Source organism: Gigantopelta aegis, unplaced genomic scaffold (assembly GCF_016097555.1).
Source record: "Gigantopelta aegis isolate Gae_Host unplaced genomic scaffold, Gae_host_genome ctg2979_pilon_pilon, whole genome shotgun sequence".
In the NCBI taxonomy this organism is placed as follows: Eukaryota; Metazoa; Mollusca; class Gastropoda; order Neomphalida; family Peltospiridae; genus Gigantopelta; species Gigantopelta aegis.
The window spans coordinates 96,872-112,667 of record NW_024533127.1 but is presented as its reverse complement, the minus strand read 5'-3'; the positions used below and the strand labels follow the sequence as shown (position 1 = coordinate 112,667).

The window sequence follows — 15,796 nt, the reverse complement described above, 5'->3', positions numbered from 1 at the left end:
ACCCTATCCTACTGGGTATCCAGTTGTTACTGCAGGTGAGTTCAATTCCTAAGTGTTGTTGCTATGAGAATTGGAGTGCTTTTGCCACTGCTTGCACTGTTAACAAATTACTAAAGAGCTTGGCAATAATACTATTGAAATACTCCTTCCTCCCTCTAGCTGCATCAACTATTATGGGAGCTGCAAGTATCCCTTCAGCTGCATGGCCGACAACATGCACTTATCCTACCTCTCTGCAGTCTGAGGCCTATACCTCAGCAACCTGCCACTACCAACCCAACATGTCTCTTCGTCTTCCTTATCCAACAATGGCCAACTGCATTCCTTCAACTGGTGTTTCTAGTGAGGTATGTTGATAAAAATGAAGGAAGTATATATAATTATATTAAAATGTAATCTGAGCTTGGCCTAGTTTTCTATTTTGCTTGGAAGCCTTACACGTTGTTTGTTCCCAAATGGAATCAGACAGAGAGGTATCTCCCCAATCTCCCTTGAATGGTTAGACAAGCCTGGAGTTGGAATGTCACTTGTACAGTTTCATCATGTTTTTTTGCTGCTATTAGGAATCTATTTACAGTAGGCTTCTTTGTCTCTTATAGATTGGTGGATATTACTGCACTCCATCCCTCACCTCTTTACCATATTCTCAAGCATATTCTCCAGCTGTTACTGCTTCCAGTTGCTCCATCAGCTGTCCCTTGGGACCTGTCTTCCAACCACCTCAATCAATTCTACTTCCTTGACCATTCGTAGAGAGGAATCACCAGACAGTGGGTATGGAGGAGTTGTTGGTAAGTCCATACCTTACAAAGAGCTTGTACAATATCTTGTAATTCGCTTGTAAATGTTTTGTTTTCTTATATCCCGTTAATCTTTGTTTTTTTTTCTTTTAGTTGAACCAACTGGCTCACCTGTTGGATCCCCTAACCAAGTATGTCCCTCTCCTGAAATGCAAGGCTTCTCTGGTTCACCTTGTGGTGGAATTCCTTCGGTCTCATCCTGTTGTGATCCTATAGCATCAGTCCCAACCTGCACATCAAGTGTTATTAATTCAACAACTGCAGCAACAAACAGATGAAGATATTGTCAACCTCATAGGGGATCTCGAAGATACTTCACCCCTTCCTCGTTCCCCTCCACTGAGCCCCCCTCCTCCAAACCAACTCAATGTCACCATTTATTATGGTTCTGTGGCTGTATTGAGCAAAAAATATCACGTGCACTAAAGGTTGTCGATTATTTTACGGACCCAATTTCCAGCTACCCACCAATGATGACCAAGCTGCAAACTTTGAATCTCTCTTTGGACCTCTTGAAGCTGAGCAAATCTCTCTTCCTCCTGAGCACCCCACTCCCCAAGCTAGTGAGATCTTCAACTCAATGAACCGTGGCCTTCTTGTCGAGATGCATGACAACGACATTTTTGTTACACCTCTCTGTAAAACACTATGGTTTTCTGTGGCACTTCATACTATCAACCGAGTACTCCACTTGAGAGAGAGAGGAGAACCAAAGTTTTTGACTACAGTACCCATTTCCGACATTCCCTAGAACAATACTCAATCCGTCGAGGGCCTCAGCCTGATCCCCATGTCATTTTTAGCTTAGGACAAGCATGGGGGCCCAGCATCCTATCACCCAAAATTGTATCTTTGTCGTGGTGACCCATATTCAGGCCAAACATGATCTTGAAGTCTATGGCCTTCCCTTTCCCTTTTCACAGGACCTGTTCAGTTCTGTCCCGATGTGGTGGACGTACGACAGGCCAGTCCTACCGATATGAGAGCTGAATCCTTCCTAAACTCCGTGTTCCAGTGTTAAATAGTAGTTACTTTAGTTACTGATGCATTCAATTCGACCAAACCACACCCACCTTAGCTACATGTGACTAATTAACAGGACTTTTTTAAAATTGTAAGGACCATTTCCATTTAATTTTCCTTCCCATCCTACGTTTAGTAACCCCACCCACCCTCACTATATACATTTTAATAGTTACTTATTTTTTATGTTTATAATTTACTTGTTGCTCACTATGTGAGCGTTTTTTTTCATGGCTCGAACGGGCTAATTTTTCGATTAGAATTCAGCTCATCATATTAATACTATTGTTTTGAAAAACCTGTTACTTCCGATTGTTATATTAAAATATAATTTTGTTTTCAATTTACAACTAACTCTTAATCATTACCTATTGTTATAGTTTTTGGAATTTGTTTGAATTAATTTTGTTAATTAATAGCTATTTGATTATAAAGTAACCTGTTTTATTTTCTACAATTGTTGTTTCCCCACTGTCTTTTTAAATTCTTTTCTGTTAATGTTCTCTTCATTTTCTAATGTGTGCTTTTGAATGTTTGCAAAATTTTAAATTATTTTTTAAAAACAAAAAGTTAAATTACTCAAACAAATGAATGAAGCATAATTAAAAATAAAAAAAATCATTAACAATTAATAAAGTCACATAACACATAGAGTGTGAAGAAAAACTATTAGTTCAATATCAAAATCTCAAACTGGAGTCCCTGGCATGGGAACATGAGACCCAGTCCGAGGTGAAATTACAATACCAGGAGAAGGACTGTGGCTTTCTCCTCTGATTACAAGGGGAGAAAGTTCAAGATCCATTGGACGACGACCCTTGCTATCTCTACGTCCTCCAGAAGTTGATGATGTAGTGGAAGTGATGGAAATCTTTGGCACTTGTCTCTCACCTAACACAGTAAAAATATACATATAGATAACTTGAATGAATGGATGAACTGATAGATCAATAAACAGTGGAAAATGGATCAGTAGATTACAGTCTTACTTGGTGTTTTTTCTTTCTTCTTGAATGAGAGGTTCTAATGAGACTTTTCCACTTATCCTCTCATGCCATAATGTAGTGGGTGTGGCTTGAGGTGTAGTAGGAGTATGAGGAGTTGATCGAGCAGGAGTGAAAGAGCGATGAGGATGTGATGACAATATACTACAAAATAGAAGGATGGTTAGTGGGCTGAATGGATAGATGAATGGACCAGATGGATGAATAGATAGATAGATGAATGAAATTATAGACGAATAAGCAATATTATTTATCAAAGCATAATAGATAATCAATGAATGAAATGACAAAAACATAAAACAGACAGTCAAATGACAAACTTAGCCATGTAAAAAATGGGTTAGTTTACCTTACGCCATCACAAAACATCAACACATATGTCCTTAACTAAAGAGTCAAGTCACAATATACATATTAATCACTCCCAAAAGCATTGAAAAGAGGCAAACAATAGCTATCATCACTACAAGTTGACTAATTACCAAACCTCATAAATGTATAAGAAACAACACAACACTATAACACCTCTATAGACCAGAAATACCCAGGGATTTATAATTACAATAGTACCTAGAAGATCATGGTACAGTTGCCATGGAAACAGATCTTTCATTGTAGTCTCAAATGGGTAACTAGAGAAACTATGAATACAAGTTTTATATACAAATAATGCTAATTAAAGTACAATGAATCCTAGAAGAACTTTACACTTAGTAAATTCAACAAAATGAGTGCCAGATCATTAGGTCCATAGTATCATGAACTTCCGTTAGAAGAGTTTCAACTACCTTGTATAATAACTGTTAATAACTCACCTTTCATCAATCACCTTATAAAGGCAAAGCTTTGGCTACCTACACACACACTCTACATATTAGTAAGAGTACTGTACCAAAGAAGAAACTTGTATAATCATTCAAATTGTATCATGATTGAAAGGTTATAATTTTAATATTTTTTTACTTAACCTTTACATGTGATATATTTATGTAAAAATGGAGGACTAACTAACGTTTGACAGAGTGTGTCCAAATGTTTCTCAAGCTCTTGGAAATGTGACTGAGTAAAGTCCTGACAGAGAGAGAGAGAGAGAGAGAGAGAACAAAATAATGATAAAATCAACAAGTAATACAGAGAAATAATCACTAAAAAGGAAGCACCTCCTCAATATATCCTCGTATATAATATAAACTAAGTACCCACAACTATTATCTTAATAATAACTATTACACATTAGAGTTATCATAAGAGGAGAAAACAAATTATCTAAGTAAACCTCAAAGCAACCTCACAAAGTTTCCCTCTGTTGAGAGAAATCTGTTGATACTGAGGATTAAACCACAGAGGAAATACCCAGATTATATCAAGGCATTGATTCTACTAGGAAAGGGCAGGCTTTATGGATACAATGGTTAGTTAGATCTTGGCACAGAATTCTAGCTATGATTGGAAAATCAATTTTAATGCATTTATTGTGGGATGTTATTAAAATTGAAGGAAACTATTGATAATGATCTCTATCATTAAAAAATTGTCATACATACATACATATATATATATTTTATATATATAATATTATATATATATATATATATATAATATATATAATATTATATTTTATTAATATTATACTTGAAATATTAATATCAAAGCAACATAGTCATTTTAGTATCAAAATTACACCTGTCAATTATATATTGATAGGTTTCCTAATCCATTTATCTATCTATATTATCTATAAAGGTATCAACAATACTCCTATAAATAGCTTAATAAGAAGTGATCAGTCAGCAATAGTTAATTAACTATAAGTTAATTAACTGTATTTGCTGATAAACAGAATAAACAGAAGTCTGTATATATTATAATATGTAATTATGACTTCATCCAAACTCTAATCTTGTAGAAATTTCCTGTGTATTATCTATATTTGGTACTATTGAATGCAATAAATGAGTATTCTAATTCAATTAACTTATTATACTATGCCCATATATAGTTAACATAATTATAGTTAATGTTACATTATCAGAGATAAGATGTATTTCTTGTAGTACTAGGTACACACAAAACTGATAAGGAAATATGTTATCCGTGTTGTCATAGAAACTTAGATAAAGTTATAAACAAATATTTTCAAAGATATATAAATTATTAGTATTATATGGACAGATGAATGGATTAATGGACAGATGGATTGATCAATGGATGGACAGACGAATGGATTAATGGACAGATGGATTGATCAATGGATGGACAGATGGATTGATCAATTAATGGACAGATGGATTGATCAATGGATGGACAGATAGATTGATCAATGGATGGACAGATGGATTGATCAATTATGGATGGACAGAATGGATTGATGGATGGATGGATGGACAGATGGATTGATGGACAGATGGATTGATGACACAGGAAGAACAACCCTATATATGTCACAACTTACTCTTAAATCATATCTAGCACTTTTATAGAGGTCAGTACACACAATACACTGTTGTCATGGCTACCACTGATCACACCTCTTTGTTGTAACAGAGAAAGAAATCGAGGAAGAGGAAGTGTCGTTGGAGAAGAGAGAGGATGTGTGGGGACCCAGTACATGAACATGACAACTAACTACAGGAGACAATATAAGTATCCAGCCATTTATCCATCTATCCATCCATACCAATTCAGCAGCGATGTCAAATGATTTCATTACGATACCAATGTTCTGGAATTTCATCCCCTGTATAACAGTATATGAAAATATTAATAAAAGTTAACAAATAAGTATTAAATATATTTAAAACAACATTTCACTTGTGATGTTGATTTTCTAATAATCAAACATCTCACCAGTTTATATAATATTCTATAAGTCAACCACAAAACACTGTATTTTACAAAGTATTATCATGAGAATAGATAAAAATAGAACCACTATCAAAACTAAACACAGCCTCTATGAGAACACAACTAACTCAAAATCCTTTACACTATCATACTATCATTTGTTATGATGACTTGTATATAACATCAATAACCAGTGGCATATTAAAAGAGTTATCTCTTCTTGGGACAACTGGTCTGGGAATACCATTAGAGTCCTCATGAGGTCATTATCAAAGCTGACTATAACACAAAGGAAGATAAAGCCAGGTTTCCTGTTGCATAGGTTATTTAGGTGGGCAGGATGGTATTGCCATTGTAATCATGGTGTGCTTATGTAAAAACAGGTGGCTTTATATTCAGTAAAGTAATTACTAGGAGCCTATATTCAGTAGAGTACATAGTGGGAGCTAATATTTATAGCATATAAAACATAAAATTATCAAAGAAAAAAAGAACAAAAACATACCTTTCTCACCTCCAAAAGAGGAGGGACTAAGGGTGTGGTCACACAGTAGAAAGTCAGAGGTAAGCTGAGAAAACTCTTTGTAAGTCTGAGGTAATGATTTCTCTCATCCGCTAGAAAAATATAAAATAAAGAAGTAAAATGATGCATGACAATGAATGGATAAATGGGACAGATAATGGATAAATAGGTGACAAATGGATGTATGAAGATAAGTAGGCCACACCCACTTCTAATTTAACATTAACGTAATAGTACCTTCTTATCTCTTACTTTATTCTTAATGATTTGTCACCGGGGACATATTGACTATAATGTCTTAATTTCATCGTCGTAACTGCCATCGAATTACAATATGGAGAATAATAAATATCTATAATAATAACAAGTGTGATTAGCTGTATCATGTTCTGTACAAGAAAATTACCAATAAAATTCCATAAACAGATGAAAATACGATAATGTCACCTTCTACCATGACACTGATCACGTGATAGACAAGAACTTGAAACTCTGTATTAGTCTCTGGTCCTATGCACTGTTTAACACTCTCGTTAAGAAGGGCGTGGCTAAAGTAATTTTAACTCCTCACCAGCTGATTTGTCAGTAATAATGATGTGACCTTAAAAAGTATCTTTAATTCGTGGTAAGTAGTTTTAAACTAAGAACCAGTATTTCAATGTAGTTATGAACAGGTAGTTAGCCTATGAAATTGTAGAATTTAAATTTCATACTGTGAAGTGTGAACTCTATGCATAAATACATTATACAAAGATAATGTTTGCGACTTTGCGTCTTTTGTCATTGCAGCTAATGCAGGATCAAAGTGAGTATATTACCAAAGGTTCTCACTTATTGCATCATTTGTGAGGAAATACAATGATGGCACTCTTTCTGACTTCAGTCATTATCCACATCAAATCATGTGATCAAAATGTATGTATGAAGACACTCAACTTAACTCCACCTACCAACCCCGTCCCCTCCAGGCACCCACAAACTCCAATGATATGTTTTTCCTACAATATTTATGATCACTCCTACATACAAACGGTTAACACAAAAAGCTGACATGATACAATTGTGTCAGACATTAATGTAGTACCTAAACTTACTTGGATTGTGTTGAAGATTCTATACTAAGACCAGTCTTATAACTAATGTTCTTGAGTATTGTACAGTGCAGTCTGTACATTTGAATGAAAAGACAACTACCTTTGTATCTCGTAAGAAAGGAGGGGGTGGTCATCGGAGGTGTGGGACCAAAGGAATAAAGGATTAAAGTGGATACGTGACAATTATCAATCTTTAGTTTCAAAAGGGTTGAAAAAAGGGTGGGTGGTTTATTTGGAGATGACGATAACACTATGATTTAGATTATTGAAGAGGTGATTTCAATAAACTATTCCATTTTAATACATTCTCTTATTCTCTCTCTCAGATGCGTTACACTAAGTAGTTTCGATAGGGCCGTTGCATTTGCTGGAATGTTATATTATGAAGGAACCGTTTGTAGAAATGGTACTGTAATAAAATGGCATACCAGTTTAGACAAGCAGGCCATTTCCAGTAGAGATGGCTGGTAAGTTAAGAGATTATTAGTTAGGAGCTTTAATCAAAAGATTTATTATAGTATAGAGCTTTTTAATCACAAAGATAGGAGGAGGTAGCTATGGTAGTAAGTATTTATATTCACTAGTATTGTGGTTACTAATCACTACTGTGATAAGTACATTTAGTATATTATACTAAATATAATATCATTTGTGTAGATTAAATTTAAATGATCCGTCTATCATTCTTTAGCTTTTCGCTATCAATTGGACCTTTTATTCTAATCATCTAATGTATACATCAATCCCAAAAGTAAAGCAGGAAATCTTGAGGTCAAACTTTCTAAGATCATTGGGAGTGACAAAAGTACATTTAGAAGGAAAAGCTAAAGATGGTAAGGAAGTAGTGTTGTTAATAAAAAGATATGATATGTTTCTAAATGACCATTTTCAGATCTATGTTTGGCATACAAAAACTGCAGAAACCTTATGTATGTTTTGCTGGAAAAATCCAGGAGATAAAAACTATAGAAGTTTGACAAAATAGCAAAACAATAGTCACTTGTTATTATTATTATTATATTATTATTTATATTATTATTCCTATTATCATAAAACCTAATTACGATGTGGGCGGGGTTGTCTGATATTTTACTACTTAGGATGTCACGGTTCATGGCCGTTTATGGTACGGCGCTTGGAAGCTCTTTCGAGACTTATTCACGTGCTTAGAGGTGATAGTCATGGTGTTTATACGATCACAGGTCCCTCTCTTTTTGACTGCTTTAATTTTTGGCATGACGATGACCATCTTGTTTTTCACGTTCACAATTCTACGAAGGATATCAACGTCCTCACCTTATATCGAACATACAACTCCCAAAAGTCAAGAAATCACTTCCTGTCGGTGTGTGATGAAGTGTCTAAATCCCAACAAGAGGACAGTATTATCATCAGGTAATAGAATTTATAATAGACTATGTTTTGTATTAATTTGGAGCTATGAATAATTAATCTAGAATACGGGACTTTAAGGTTAAAGTCAATAATTTAATACTATTTGTCTATAAAATACGTAGTGTTTCTTACTGACACTTTAGATTGTAGTAATGTATTTATTATGTTTTCTATTTTAAAGCATTCCCAATTTTTCAAATGTTAATTTCTAAGCCACACATAATTAATTAATTTTGTAATTGACATTGACACATATAAATCTTACGGATCATTTAAACTTGCTAAAATTAATAATACAAATACTAGTCTGTGTAAAAATTATGTTTTTAATGATTTGAATTTTTTTATCATAAATTTTTATTGTCTGTACTCTGTATACCTCAGTTAATATATTTCTAATCTCATTAGATAATGACATATTTTTTATTATTATTATAGATGACGATCTAAATACTTACTTTATAAACAAGAGGATAATCTTGACTCCAACTCACCAGCCAAACTCCATCAAAGCACCCTATGAATACAACCAATGTGGATCTACCTACAATATTTATGATCACTCCTACGATACAAACGGTAACCACAAAAAGCTGACATGATACACTTGTGTCAGACATTAATGTTAGTACCTAAACTTACTGGATTGTGTTGAAGACTCTACCTACTAAGACCAGTCTTAGAACTAATGTTCTTGAGTATTGTACAGTACAGTCTGTACATTTGAATGAGAAGACAACTACCTTTGTATCTCGTAAGAAAGGAGGGGGTGGTATCGAGGTGTGGACCAAAGGAATAAAGGATTAAAGTGGATACGTGACAATTATCAATCTTTAGTTTCAAAGGGTTGAAAAAGGGTGTGGTTTTTTTTGGAGATGACGATAACACTTATGATTTGAAGATTATTTGAAGAGGTGATTTCAATAAATTTATTCCATTTTAATACATTTTCTATTCTTTCTCTCTCGATGGTTACACTAAGGTGGTTTCACATGTGGCCAGTTGCATTTGCTGGAATGTTACGTTATGAAGGACCAGTATGTAAGGTGGTGCGGTAATAAAATGGCATACCAGTTTTAGACCTGACAGGCCCATTCCAGTAGATATGGCTGGTAAGTTTTGCTAATAATAATAGTAGCTATCTGTTAGAGCTTACTAATGGTAGCTTCCTAGGTCACTGTGATAAGTACTGATGTCACTAGTTTGAGAGCTACTAATAGTAGTTCTAGTCACGTGTGGTAGAGTACTGATGTTTCACTAGTCTTAGAGCTTACTAACTGGTAGCTATCTAGGTCACTGTAGTAAGTACGATGTTCACACTTACTATTATGTAGCCTAGCCCAATGTGGTAAGTACTGATGTTCAACAGTCAGAGTTTGCTAATGGTAGCTATCCTAGGTCACTGTGGTAAAGTACTGATGTTTACTAGTCTAGAGGTTACTAATGATAGCTATCCTATGGGCACTGTGTAAATATTGATGAAGAGTTTTCTAAAGATAGAAATATAATCATATTAAAAATATATTTTTTAGCTTTGCTGTCAATTTGGAGCTCTTTATCTCTTATCCTGATGTCTACATGATCACAAGAGTCAAGCTGGAATGTTAGAATCAGACTTTTTGAAATCACTTGGAGTAAAAGAAAGAGATTTTAGAAGGAAAAAGCTGAAGACTGTAAGGAGGTAAGTATCTTGTAAAAAACAAATTGATATTGTTTTGTTTCACTTCTTTTTTTTCAGATATATGTGTGGCATACAAAACTGAGCGACTAAAAATGCCTATCACAGAAAGAACCCAGGAGATAAATCAATAGAAGTGTGATGTTATCACTTTATCATTACCATAGTAACGTGTATTTTGTGTTTTTGTTAACTTTACTATAAATTCTTTTGTATTATTTAATTAATTTTTTATCATGAAGCATTATTTCCTCCATAATAATTAGATTATGCTAGCTCCGCCCATTAATTTAATATAACTCATGGGTAAAACGTCGAAAGATAAAAGAGATATTTACTATCGATTAGCCAAAGGAGAGAGGCTATCGAGCTCGCAGTGCTTTCAAATTGTTTGCATATCGACGAAGAGATTCAATCTCTTCCATGGTAAACACGACCCTAGTTTTTCTTGATGTAATTTCTCTCTCTTAGGTGTAAAAAGAGTTGTAGACTTTATGTGCAGCTCCTGGTAGCTGGAGTCAAGTACTGAGTGAGAAACTTAAGTAAGGGATCAGGCAAATAGATGTAAACACTTATATAATATATATATGATAGCTCTGTTACAGATGAGACTGTGAAGATTGTAGCAGTAGATTTACAACAGATGGCTCCATTACCAGGTATCATACAGATCCAAGGAGATATTACGAAGGTAACACATTGCTCCCTTTCTCTCGGACTATGAATGGACTGTTCTCTAGGAATCCACAGCTAAGGAAATAATTCACCATTTTGAAGGATCTAAAGCTGACTTAGTGGTTTGTTGACGGTGCTCCTGATGTTACTGGTCTACATGATTTAGATGAATATATACAAGCACAATTGTTACTTGCAGTAAAGAAATATACACATGTACTACACATGTACATGTACTATAATTACATGTACATATCTACATGTACATGTCATATTTACATGTACATGTACCATATTTACATATACATGTACCATATCTCATATTACATGCATCATATCTACATGTACATTGTACCATGATCGAATGCACTTTTGTCTTACATATAGGCATTGAACATAACAACACATGTACTAACAATGGGTGGAACATTGTTGCCAAGGTAACAAGTTACTAATAAAAACTCTCTATTTGATTATTGAGTTTAGATTTTTCGAGGAAAAGATGTCAATCTTTTATTTCATCAGCTCTCTCTCTTTTTTCTTCTTCGTCTCATGTGCTAAACCTCGTAGTAGTCGTAACTCCAGTATCGAGTCCTTTTGTAGTTTGCAAGGGTACAAAACCCACCTCAGGATATGTCCCTACTATGGCTAACCCCACTATTAGATGGAAGACCATGTGAGATATCCATTCTCATTCCCAAGTCCCTTGATATTGGGAATGAGGCTGTATCTCTATGTAGTTTTTTAATCCATTTATCGGCCCTTTCTTTATCCTTTTTCTTATTCAGTGGATCTATCTACTTTGCCTGAACCAAAACAAAACGGTCCTCCTTTTATAGATGCGGTGATTTGAGTCACTACGATTCTGATAGGACATTCCTATCAATGGGGGTCAGTTAAATAAGTGGTTCATGAGGGGGAAGTTTCCCATTGAACCCTTATCCATTTAATACCGTGGATGATTAGAGACAGACAAAAAGATTTGCTTCCATGTCTAGCGTAGGGGTTTTCTACAGTTTTTTTTTTGTGAAAAAACTTAACAAATTTCCTATTTGTATATAAATGACAAGGTTTCCACAAAGAAATCATTTCCGGGTGATAGTGTAGTCAATAAAAGGAATCTTAACCCTAATCCCAACCTTTAAAATTCCTTTTCCCTCCTGAAATGAATAATTCTTATAGATGCAAATAAAAATAACATTATCTTACTGAAAATGCAATGTACTTCCGCACTGTCTACATCATTTTCCCGAAAATGAGAGGAGCAGGTTATGGCTTTTAACTTGTCATTAATGTACTTCATCATCATCCCGAATGTGGGAAATAACTATAGTAAGCTTGATTTTATTGAAAGCTATGCCTAGAAGTAATTGAGTGTTTCCAACCTAAAAAGTGCTGGGTAATAAATTTGAAGTTCCAATTTGCAAGACAATTTCTCATTTCCAATAGCTACCGTTGTACCGGGTATTTAAGGGTGTTACCAACTTACGTACTTTTTGATGGGTTTTTTGGGTTCTTGATCCTTCTTTTTTCTTTCCAAGGTTTTTTTGCGTTTATTTTTGTATTACATTAAGACCATCATAAAAGTAGGTGGGCTATTTAGCAAACGCCCCTATTCAGGAAAAACTTTTTTTTATTTTAAAGTTTGGTTAAAGAACTAATACTCCTCCTCCTTCCTTGCACAACTTAAGTGGGTATTTACAATTTTCTTTGCTATATAAGCAAAACTAAATACGTTCCGCCCGTATGTTGGGTTTGGTTTTTTACCTTTCACTTCTGGATAGTTGCCCTCTTACTTTTTCCCCACCAAAATGCCCGAAAAATGTGGATCAATTAAAGCCTTTAAAAAAATTGTAATGTTTGAATAAAAAAACCCAGTGCCAGTTAGGGTCCCAAACCCTTTGCGTGACCTCGGAAAATAAAAACAGGATGCCCAAAGTGTACACCTCCTTCCTCTTTCCTTTCCCCCCAAAGAAACTTTTTCCCCTTTTTGTTTTTAAACTTCTCCCCTGGTAAGCCCGAAATACCATACTGGCCTGGTAAAACTACTCCCTTTGGGCTCAAATTTATTAAATTCTCTATTGGACATTGGTTTGGTCCAATCGTATTTTCTTGAAAACAAAAGTTCAAGTCTTGTTGCCCAAAGCTTAAAAAATCGTTCACACTTCCAAAAAAGTTCTAAAAAGTTTTGTTCCCCCCCCTTTTCCCCTTTTTTTTTAAAGGGTGGCCCCCTTATTTATAAACCAGTCCTAAACTGACCAACCCGAGTCCCCCCCTTTTTTCTGGGGTTCTTGGCGTGCAGCCCGAAAAGGTGAAAGGGCCAGAAGGTTTTTAAGGTTTCTTACCCCATGCTCTGGGGGGAAATTTTTTCCATGCTTAAACAATATCCCTTGTTGCTTGGATAACGTCCTTCGCGGTTCCTTTTGGTGTTGGTTGGTTTCCCAAAGCGCTGTTTTTGCCCCTTTTTTAACGATTTGTTCCCTGGTTGTCGTCCCTTTAATTGTCCCTAAACGTCGGCTGATAGAGAAAAAGGTCCCTTTGGTTGGATCCAGTAAGAGTTTTCCGCCTTCCCTTACAATGGGCGTCCCCCCTCGGGCTGTGCCCCTTAAATATCCCAAAGAAAAATCTCCCCCCCCTTTTTATGCCCGTTTTGGTTTGTGGTTTTTGCTTGCCTTCTCTTTCTTTCTTGTATTTAAATTTGTTAATTATTTTAATATTCCTTAAATTTGGTGTTTAATTGGTAATGTTGGTTTTAATGTTTCTGTAATTTGTTAAAGATTTACCCTTATTTGTTTGTTTCCCTTTAGAAGGGCTGTTGGGATGGGTGTATAAAATTGATTAAATTTTTGTATTTGTATTTTTTTTTCCAGGGTTTTTTGTTTGGTTAAATTTTAATCCAATTTGTTATTTTTGATCCTCCTCCCTAAATAAAGGTTAAATAATTGCAAATTTTGCTCTTTAAATTTTTGCTTACTGTAAATTTTAGGTGAGGGGTAATTACACCTAGTCCTCCTGCTTCCCGGGCTAATGATTTTTATCATTACTTATTAATATTATTTATCACCCTTTTCTCAATAGTTTAAAAAATTAGTATGGAACTTGTGCTCTTCTTTACCCTTTTTACAATGGGTTTTAAATGCCCCCTTTGAAGTGTTGGCTTGGGTTTGGGAGGATCTAACTTTTCGTTCCTTATTTTGGTCTTGATTTGTACTTGTTTGAATATACCCCCAATGGAGAGGAGGGTGGTTGTGGGAAGATGAAACATTGGATTTTTTTTGTTAAAATTCTTTTTTTAAATTAAATAAAATTTCGTATTTATTAATCGAACAATTCTTGGGGAAAATGGACGTTTTTTAATCTCTCCTTCGTGGGACTAAAGTCAGCTTGTTTCCCTAATCCTGGGGTTTCCCTCCCAATACATACTATTCTCTTTTGGGTAAATAGTCTTTTTTCACTATCCTAAGGTTTTTTTACAAACCCTTTTAAAAATAAATTTTTTCCTTATCGGGGTCTTCTATGTACGTCCCAGTTCCCCCCTAATACTAAATTTAGTTCCAGGTCCTTGGCATAATTTGTATGCTTAAGGAAAGGAGGAATAAATTAAAGCATGATTTATATTTTCTGTTTGACTTTTTTATTCTGTGAACAAAAATTGGGCCGGCTAAATTGAAATTTTCAACCTGGAACCTATTTAAAATAATTTATTTTTACTAAACCCTTATTAAAAAATTACCGGTGAATTTTTCCGGTTTTGTTCCGTCAATGGTTGCCATGTTAGGCCCCAAAATTATTTTAAATAAGTTTTTCCTCCCTTTTCTAACAATATTATTATATGTTTCCTCCGGGCCTAATTTCATTTTCCCCATTCTCCTGGGCTTTTTTTCTTCCTTTCCCTTCCCCTCCTCCATCCTCCATTCATTCCCTTTCGTTAGTGGGTCAAAGCCTCCCATTTTTTAAAAAATACAATTTCGATTTTACAGTTGTAATTTCTGCATATCTCCCCATCATAAATGACCCAAAACAATGGGGACCATCCCTGGACCCTCCACTACGGACAACCCCTTCTCCATAAGAGTAGTCCGTTAGGAATTCCATAGAATTTTAAGATTCCCATTACTAATAAAGACATTAGATTAATTTTATTTAGAATTATTTACTTTTTCAAATGCTTGGAGCAAATGTGTATATTGAGTGAAGGCCCCAAACAAATTTCGTAGTGCTCTCATTTAACCTTCTTGAGGTCAAGACAAGTGTAAGGAGTAAAATGAACAAAAAAGTATTGTCTTCATTTTGATTAACAAACTTCGGATTTGTGAATGTTTTTTTAAGATTTGTTTTGTATTTTCTCCCTAATATTTCATAAAATTAAATTATTATATATTTTTTAATTTATTATATTATATATATATTATATTAATATCATATTAATTAATTATTTATTATATTATTTTTATTTTATTATATATATTAAATTATAATATTATTATATCTATCATATTTTTATTATTATAATATTATATTATATTAACTATTATATCATTATTTATATTATTATATATTTCCAACCTTTACATTACCAAAGTTTATAGTTTGCCCCATTAAGGTCACTGATGGGGAAACGTGGTGTAATTCAAATAGATTGTTCCTACTTGAAAAAAACCTTGTCTAAAGATTATTTATAATCCTACTTGTAGAAATTTTCCATTTCCTTCAATTAGTGTATTGTATAAAAAGGAATAAACATGTCGCAATTTTATTCA

General features: G+C 34.2%; 1 protein-coding gene across 1 annotated transcript; it reads left to right on the top strand.

The window, feature by feature from the left end:
- Positions 1 to 10,663: 10,663 nt before the first annotated feature.
- LOC121391809 (putative tRNA (cytidine(32)/guanosine(34)-2'-O)-methyltransferase) lies at positions 10,664 to 14,026 on the top strand. The gene is given in 8 exon segments (XM_041523302.1): positions 10,664 to 10,720; positions 10,722 to 10,802; positions 10,851 to 10,899; positions 10,946 to 11,052; positions 11,102 to 11,164; positions 11,166 to 11,234; positions 11,424 to 11,476; positions 14,023 to 14,026. Coding segments are annotated over 8 exon segments (483 nt in total).
- The last annotated feature ends 1,770 nt before the right edge of the window (positions 14,027 to 15,796 follow it).